Source organism: Megalobrama amblycephala, linkage group LG13 (assembly GCF_018812025.1).
Source record: "Megalobrama amblycephala isolate DHTTF-2021 linkage group LG13, ASM1881202v1, whole genome shotgun sequence".
NCBI lineage: Eukaryota > Metazoa > Chordata > Actinopteri > Cypriniformes > Xenocyprididae > Megalobrama > Megalobrama amblycephala.
The window spans coordinates 29386706-29395638 of record NC_063056.1 but is presented as its reverse complement, the minus strand read 5'-3'; the positions used below and the strand labels follow the sequence as shown (position 1 = coordinate 29395638).

At 36.9% G+C, this 8933-nt stretch overlaps 1 protein-coding gene across 10 annotated transcripts in view; it reads left to right on the top strand.

The window, feature by feature from the left end:
- Window positions 1-331: 331 nt before the first annotated feature.
- snap91a (synaptosome associated protein 91a) overlaps window positions 332-8933 on the top strand; it is a 62223-nt gene continuing 53621 nt past the window's right edge. For 6 of the 10 annotated variants that reach the window (XM_048152974.1, XM_048152979.1, XM_048152982.1 and 3 more), the window contains exon 1: window positions 346-1320. In XM_048152974.1, the coding sequence (XP_048008931.1) occupies window positions 1191-1320 (130 nt within the window). In that variant the 5' untranslated portion in view covers window positions 346-1190. Of the gene's footprint in view, window positions 1321-8933 lie in introns of all 10 variants that reach the window. The other 4 variants (XM_048152981.1, XM_048152978.1, XM_048152983.1 and 1 more) reach the window with 3 other exon arrangements.

Below are 8933 nucleotides of genomic sequence, written 5' to 3'. Positions count from 1 at the left end.
TTGCTGGCAATGGAGGCCTCACTGAGCCATCGGATTTTTATCAAAAATATCTTAATTTGTGTTCCTAAGATGAACGAAGGTCTTACGGGTGTGGAACGACATGAGGGTGAGTAATTAATAACATAATTTTCATTTTTGGGTGAACTAACCCTTTAATTAGTCTCTTATTTATTACTTAATTTGTCTCTTAAGTTGTGTTTATAGCCTAATAAAAGTCATTAAGCAGTAGAGAAACTTGAAAATGACGATGCTTGAACATTCTTGAATAGTCCCTTGTAGAAACTTAAATTTGAATCACGGATAACAGACATTGAACTGAATTTTTGGGTGAACCGACTGAAAAGATTCGATCCTCCAACAAGAGGAATCAAAATCCCCACCTCTAGTTACCATAGTAATAAAACAGCTCACTTAGATAGTAAAACGCAATCTGGGTTTTAATGACGTGTGACCTGACTCATGCGTGGGGGCGGAGTGATAAGACAAATAAATAAATATTGAGTCCAGCAGGGACCGCGGCTTCCCGTTATCGCTGCGTTTCATCTTCCTTGTTCCGTAATTGTCCGAAACTGGACATAGCCACAGGGTGAATGAAAAGTAAGGCGAGCGTTTTTTTAGAGATGAGGAGAACAACGCAAGCAGTTTGAAGGTTTGGGTGACTGCACATCCAGCGGGGTTTGTCGGGAAGATTAATCCTTGATCTGGAGGAGGAGAGAAGGACGACTGTTCGAGCCGAGCATCATTCGTTAACAGCCTCCTCCAATACAAAGTGGAAATAACGAGGAATATCTTTCAGGACTTTATAAAATTAGTCTTTTATAACATTCAAGCTCGCCGTTTTCTCTTTTTTAATAACTGTTTGTGGTTGAAATACTCGTTACGCATCTCTTGTATGCTCCGCATCCCCACGAGGGGAATACACAGCGCAGGCGTTGACCTGAAATTTATATTATAGTAAACACGGAGTCTCGCTCTGTATGTTTTAGTATTGCCTTAGGTATGTCCTTTGCTCATCATCCATGGTAAAGACTTCATCTAAGCTTGGTTTTGATAAAAATAACATAATATTAATATCGCAAATTGTGGTCGAGAGTCCATTTTAAAGGGCCCCATCCTTTGGACGCTTTGGAGCTACTCGACGCGTCTCTTTATACGGGAATAAAGGCGTTTGATTCCGCGAGAGAAGAAAGATGTCGGGCCAGACTTTGACGGACCGCATCGCCGCGGCGCAGTACAGCCTCACGGGATCCGAGGTGGCTCGTGCGGTGTGTAAAGCGACCACGCACGAGGTGATGGGACCTAAAAAGAAACATCTCGAATGTAAGTTGGTTCGGGTTAAAATTACACCTTTCTTTGCCTTGTTTATGTCTATCAAATATACCTACACCATCTCTTCTCACCTATACACATAATGGTTTACCCACTTTACCCATCATGTTCATGAAGTGGCTCCTCAAAGGTCATCAAATACCACTGGATTGGATTGGTTAGAAAGGCCTGTAGTGCTGTTTTACTGTCAGTATTGTGGAATGGAAATATGCAATTGCTCTGTGACTAATGGGCCCTCATTTCACAGTGTGTCTGTCACTAAGCAGAGAGACACCAGAATGAACAGAGAACATGGCTTCCGTCCACTGTATGGCCTGAAAGGAAACAGAACAGACTATTTATCACACTCTTCCAAGTAATTTGTTTGGAAAGCCATTTATTGGGTATGAAATTGAATACATTTTCATACAAATAATCTGTATATATATGAAACGTAAGGATATATAGACATTTTAAGCGATATATAGATAGATATGCAAATCTATCAACACAGTACACTACAGTATCTATAAAATTTACATATTTGCTACATACATATCACTTAACACATTCATCTATTTATCTGTCTAACTAGCATGTGCAATATAGGTTGGACAATATAGATTTTCAGCAATATAGCTCGCTAGATAGATAAATGTAACTGTTTTCATACAACTATATATATATAGAGAGAGAGAGAGAGAGAGAATGTCAAGGTATTTTAACAATGTAATCTGCAACCTTTTGTCTACTAACTGTAAGTTTACTGTACGTTACTCAGTGTTGATAGCATAATAGGAAGTGCATTCGAAGGCTAAAGTAATCAACCTCCAGAAAAGGTTGAGCAGCATGTGGCCTGGTATTGTTTCGGCAGCCCCAGTACACTTTCATTGCCTCTCAGATTCACCTCTGCTGAATTATACATGCCTCATTCATAGGTCAAAGGTGAGGATGTCACCAAGAACATTATGTGGAGCATTTGATACCGGTGACTGATATTCTATGAAAGTTTAAAAGTCTTAATAGTCTTATTGTGTGTCATGTAGAACAAAATACAGATTGACAAATATGCATGTTGTTTACTCAGACCTAGTAGTAAAATGAATTGGTAGAAATTGGACACAGAATAGACAATCGGCAAAATTCAATGAGCATTGTTTATTAAAGTGCATGTGATATTGAAAGTAAATATAGTATTTGAAAAGCTTTTAAAATTGGCTCATGTTGAAATTTAAACACTGTCTCTTTGATATTTGGCACATTGTGTTTCTGTATGGGCTCTTAAATCAATGGCTTTCAAACTGTCCTGATCAGCATCACAAAAGGTCTCTGTTTGTGGCAGGTGTCCCAAGCTCCTAAGCACTGTGACACACCCACATCTGTCTCAGAGGAGCATGGGTAATCAGAACCCGTCAATTAATGCAGAGATAAGCAATTCAACTGCAAAGCTTAGAGCAAATTCACATGGTTGAAAAGCTTTTCTTTGGTTTCTATCCATGTGATCTGCCTGTGCTGAATATTTATTTAGTTTATTTATAGTTATAAGCCATTCAGTATTATTTTGTATGCAGCGTTCAGCATTCACTCAACATGCCAGCAATCTCTTTAATGTGCTGACTCATTAGTTCACCTCCCATTTTGGATTGTACAGTCATTTCAGTAACATAGTGTCGCTTGTCTTGAGTTTTCATACCTTATGTGTACATAATTGTCATCTTCAGGTTTTTGATATTTAAAACAAAATCAGAAAACGAACATAATGAAATCAACTTGCATTTTGCTACATAGATATAACATAATTATTAAATGGAAACAGGAGAGTCTCAGTTTGAGCAGCAGACCTGCTAGGTGGATTGTGCTGCTGAATTGGTGCATAAAGATGTTTAAAAATGTACTTTTTTTTAATGTAAATTCATGTTCCAGTTACACTTAATGTTGATACATTTTTCAGGTTAAATAAATAAACATTACTTACACTACCAAGAAAACAACCAATAAATTATATAATGTATTTTTACATTAAAGTGCAATTAATGTTCTATTTATTAAAAAAAAAAGTATATTTCACATCAAGTTGGTGCTTTTTAAGCATTTTTACATTTATTTCAAAACAATAACTAAGAATGCAGTAACAGATTTATTTCACCAATCAGATTGCTCACTAAAACCCCTCACAGATTGTGTATCTAAGTATTTCAAGTTTGAATGTGATGTGACATTAAGCTGTGATATCTAAGTGGGTGAGTTGTTTACTTACTTTTTAATTAATCATCACATTAACACAATTATTCATTCAGACAACATGACTTTCATGGGGACATTCATTCTCAATTACCCATCACCAAACCCACCGCACGCTGTAGGGGGTCTGTTAAAACTCAGTGGGCTCAGAAGAGGCGAGAGAGATGCTGCTTCCCAACGTAACTTTACTGCTGCTGTTTACTTAAAAATTAGTGATTTATACACATTTATACACATATTTAATTCAGTTTGCATTTTATTTTTGTACTGTGGATTATATTCTCATTCAGTTTTTGAGGATGCACTGCTTCCCTTTCTTACTCAGAGGAAACGTCTTTGATAAAGAAAATTTTTGTTTCAAACAACAACATTTTTTCAACTTTTTGTTTTAAACATTGCCTCAATTTTATGTCCTGTGACTGGGAACCTGCACAGATTTTTGTTAGGGTTTTTTTTTTTTTTTTTTTTCAAAATATATCAGGTTTGCTAAAGGCTTAATTGTATCAGGCCTGTGTTTGGTACTGTCTGCCTCATTAAGGGAAATCAGAAGCAGCAGGAGCCATGATCCAAATGGTATAATAGCATTAAAGTGACACTAAAATTGTCTTGAGTGTCACTGCATTAAATAATGGGATATAAAACCTAGCATCTGCAAACAAAAAAAAATTATGCTAGAGCTTTTCTCACTTCTACAAAAAACTACTTTGCAAGTACGTCTTTCCAACTGGTCCCATGGTGATTTTAGTGGATGCATCAAGCAATTTCCCCTCAAATTCACATAGTTGTGCTAGCAGTAACCACGGGTGTAGTTCATTGCATTAAAGGGATAGTTCACCCAAAAATGAAAATTTGATGTTTATCTGCTTACCCCCAGCGCATCCAAGATGTAGGTGTCTTTGTTTCTTCATTAGAACACAAATGATGATTTTTAACTCCAACCGCTGCCGTCTGTCAGTGGTATAATGCAAGTCAGCGGGAACTTGGACTATAAGAGTAAATAAAACACGACAGACAAAACCAAATGAAACCTTGCGGCTCGTGACGGCACATTGATGTCCTAAGACACGAAACGATCAATTTGTACAAGAAACCGAACAGTATTTATATAATTTTTTACCTCTAATACACCACTATGTCCAACTGCATCGTACATGTACAAACCGATCGTTTCGTGTCTTAAGACATCAATGTGTCGTCACGAACCGCAGGGTTTCATTTGGATTTGTCTGTCGTGTTTTATTTACTCTTATCCATGGGTTTCAAAGACGTCACTTCCGCTATGCCCGCCGCCATATTTGTGACCGGTCACAGCTGCGCGCTCTGTTTAAGTCTATGGTGACAGCAGCTACAACTACCAGAGGAAGGCCAACAAAACACTCTCAGAAGGTTCACAACAAATTTACAATATGTCTGGGATATGTGGTGCTGTTAGCCGTTTCAACAGTCGTCAGAACTACACATTTATTTGATCCCAAAGGAGTTAGATCGGCAGAATTATTGGCTTCATTCAGAAAGGATCATACCACTGGCAGCCAAACAGCAATGCACAACATTAATAACTGCTGGGACTGTCATTTACATAAGATTATAATTGTATACAATATTGTATTAAAATATTGTGAATTCTAGTTGCTGTGTTTCGGCGTGTTATTACAGGATGAACAAATTCATGACACGAGCTGACTAACGTTACATTACTTGGTTCAAGTAGCCTATGCGTGCATGATTTTGTGAAAATATTTGTTATTATTTTAATGTCTATCTTGTATAAATACCTTATATAGGATGTGTTCCGTTGAGTTAATTAACTTTGTTTTTATTCTCTTCAGCTTCAGCGTGCGCAGCTCAAACAGCAATGATTAAGTCATTAAAATGTTTACAGTAATATTAAAAATTTCATATTTTTTTTAAATGATACATTATTTTTAATAACTAGCTCTTATATTGTTCTTGTATTATATTCAGCAACACATGGTTTGAATAAGGATCACGAACAATAACAGATTTTTTTCTCAAATCATCTCATTTTGATAGTAGCCTATTATTTGAGCTGCGCGCGCTGAATGAACATCCGTAAAATTAAGCGCTTTAAGTTAATTAACTCAAAGGAACACATCCTATATAGGGTAATTCATATATATTTATACAAGACAGACATAAAATTACAACTTATATTTGCACAAAATCATGCACGCATGTACTTGAACTAAGTAATGTAGTCAGCTCGTGTCATGAATTTGTTCATCCTGTAATAACAAGCCGAAAAACAGCAACTAGAATTCACAATATTTTACTACAATATTGTATACAATTATAATCTTATGTAAATGACAGTTCCAGCAGTTATTAATGTTGTGCATTGCTATTTGGCTGCCAGTGGTATGGTCCTTTCTGAATGAAGCCAATAATTCTGCCGATCTAACTCCTTTGGGATCAAATAAATGTGTAGTTCTGACGACTGTTGAAACGGCTAACAGCACCACATATCCCAGACATATTGTAAATTTGTTGTGAACCTTCTGAGAGTGTTTCGTTGGCCTTCCTCTGCTAGTTGTAGCTGCTGTCACCATAGACTTAAACAGAGCGCGCAGCTGTGACCGGTCACAAATATGGCGGCGATAGAATACAGTGACGTCACATGAAACCCATGGATAGTCCAAGTTCCCGCTGACTTGCATTATACCACTGACAGACGGCAGCGGTTGGAGTTAAAAAAATCATCATTTGTGTTTTACTGAAGAAACAAAGACACCTACATCTTGGATGCCCTGGGGGTAAGCAGATAAACATCAAATTTTCATTTTTGGGTGAACTATCCCTTTAACTATGGATGTTCCACTGATTGTTGTTTACCAAATTTTCGCAGTTGAAATCCAGTCATTTCAATAGGAATCCATGCAATGGAGAATTTCATTAGAGGGCGAAACATTTCCCCACGCAGATTATGCAGTTCATTCAAATTCGCCATAATGACCAACAAAAAGCAGTTTGAAAGTGACTTCGTTGTGAGCTTTGCTTCAAACATTGCTACATGACAAATGACAATTGTCAATTTCTCTAATATGACCGCACCATTACAAACTCGCAGATCAATCCAATGATTGTGTCACATCCTGTCTACTGAGCTACAGTCAAAGCAAAAATTATTCAGACATTTTTGATATTTTTGAATGGGTGCAGGACACTATAGTTAATTTATGTAAGTGAGGATAGCAAAATAAAGTAAACTGTGACATATTATACCCAAAAATTCTTAATACAGTGGACTACCAGTAAAATTTATATAAATTTGGAACCAAAAATTATTCAGACACTTTGACCTGACCATGTTTTGCTTAAGTGTTATCTGACATAATTAAGATTTATTTTTTCTGACACAGTTTAACTCTGAGAACGTTGTCATATTTTATTACCATTTTTTTAAACTAAAGTGAATAAACTGTATTAATGAATGAAATGTTCAAGGTGTCTGAATAAATTCTGGTTTGACTGTACCTTCATGTGGTCGATTTTTTAAGGCAGCATAGATGTGTCCTTCACTGGCTTAGATATCTCAAAATCTCAAATTTGTGGTTGGTGGTCAGTTTCTGTAAATGTACATTTTTAGCCAACTTTTTCCACTTTTGATGTCATTTCTAGTGAGAAATTGATGTAATTAAATAATAATTAAATATTTGCTTGGTTATCACCAAAACACACTCTTTTTTGCTGTAGATCTTTAAACTGTTATGCTGGTACCTTTGTGCGCAAATGCTGCCTGCAAAGTCATTGCTTGATAGGGCAGCGTGGAAACAAGTCAGCTGCCTAAGCATTCGGACACAGCCAGTGTTTGTGAACAAATCGAGTGAATGATTCAACGACTCAGTACGTCAATGCATCCAATATCACATATTTCCCTACTATATAGTAAGCGAAAAACAGTATGTCAAAAAAGAAGTATATCCTAATTCCCAGAACTCATACAAGAGTAGGCAAAATGTCAACCCAATCTCATTTGAAAAACGTACCTGTGGGAACGTTTTCGCGAGTCTCAAAATACGTACCAATATTTACATATCACTGCAGTTTTGATGTGAAATGTCCACTGAGTGGCGCTAAAAGCGTATGTTTTATGATGTTGGTTTTTTTATATGAATCACCGCAGTTCTGATTTGAAATTTGCACTCCATTGTGTTTTAAAATAACGTTCCACCAACGCTACACCTAAACCTACCAGATAGTGTTAACAAAAGCAAATGTGACAAAAAGCATCCGTAATCGTGCCGTTTTAGCTTGTTTAGATCTCTCTTTGAGCTCTTTTACCATGACTCACCTTTCACGAGATTCGTACCCAAGGCTTCCTCGTCTTAAGTACAACTCCGTATCAGCTGAGCTACCGAGCAAGCTTGTTATGTCAGAAAAGCGAAACATAGGGAGGTGTTTAAGCGCTGCAAAATCCAAAATATATTAGTTTACAAATCGTGCACTTTGGTGAAAAAGCGTTTTGAAGTCGTAACATAATATTGCTTGCCGTTTTACTGCCTCTAGCATTCATTTCTGTTGGAAACTGCAGTGATATGTACGCATTGGTACGTATTTTGGCGACTCGCGAAAACATTCCCACAGGTGCATCTTTCCTATGAGACCAGGTTGCAAAACGTATCTGGATGCCCTACTTTTCCCAGCGAGATTCTGAAGTGTGCGTATGATGAACACTTTGCTATCCCATGAGGCCACGGAAGAGGATTTGTGAATGGCAGTGAAGTGATGCAACTGACGCTGGTAGTCACATGATAATGACAACATGGCGAGTACATCTAGATTACATTCATACTATATAGAACATACTTTTGTAGTGGTTGTGAAGTAATTACTTATTCAAAATAAGTACGTACCCAAGAGAGTATGCGATTTCGGATGCAGCCAGCCAACTATTTCTTTCCCAAATGATTCAGCATTTAAACAAATCGATTGATTGAATGATTCCAATAAAGACAATCACTTGTCACCATGTACTGGTGTATTGATGCAACCTACAGAAAGAGTCACTAAACCATCACTACCACTAATGCATAGACTGACAGAAAAGCGCAAAAACTGGAGTAATACAAACCGGGAAAAGTCCCATTCCTGTTGAACCGTTATTACAGCATTTTTAAGCCAAAAAATTCTGCAAATGTTAGCAATGTTAGGATGCTGAATTATCTGAATTAAATGAAAACATGATATTGTTTGCATTGGCTGCTGATTAGATATTTTGTTTGCTTTGTTTAGCATCTCTAATTGGATTCATGTTCGCTGTAGTATGTATATTTATAGATGAGTCAAACAATTAAGGAACGAAACATATTCATAGGCATCTGGTTCGTCTTTGTTGATGCTATTTTTAGTGACTGAGGGTAGAA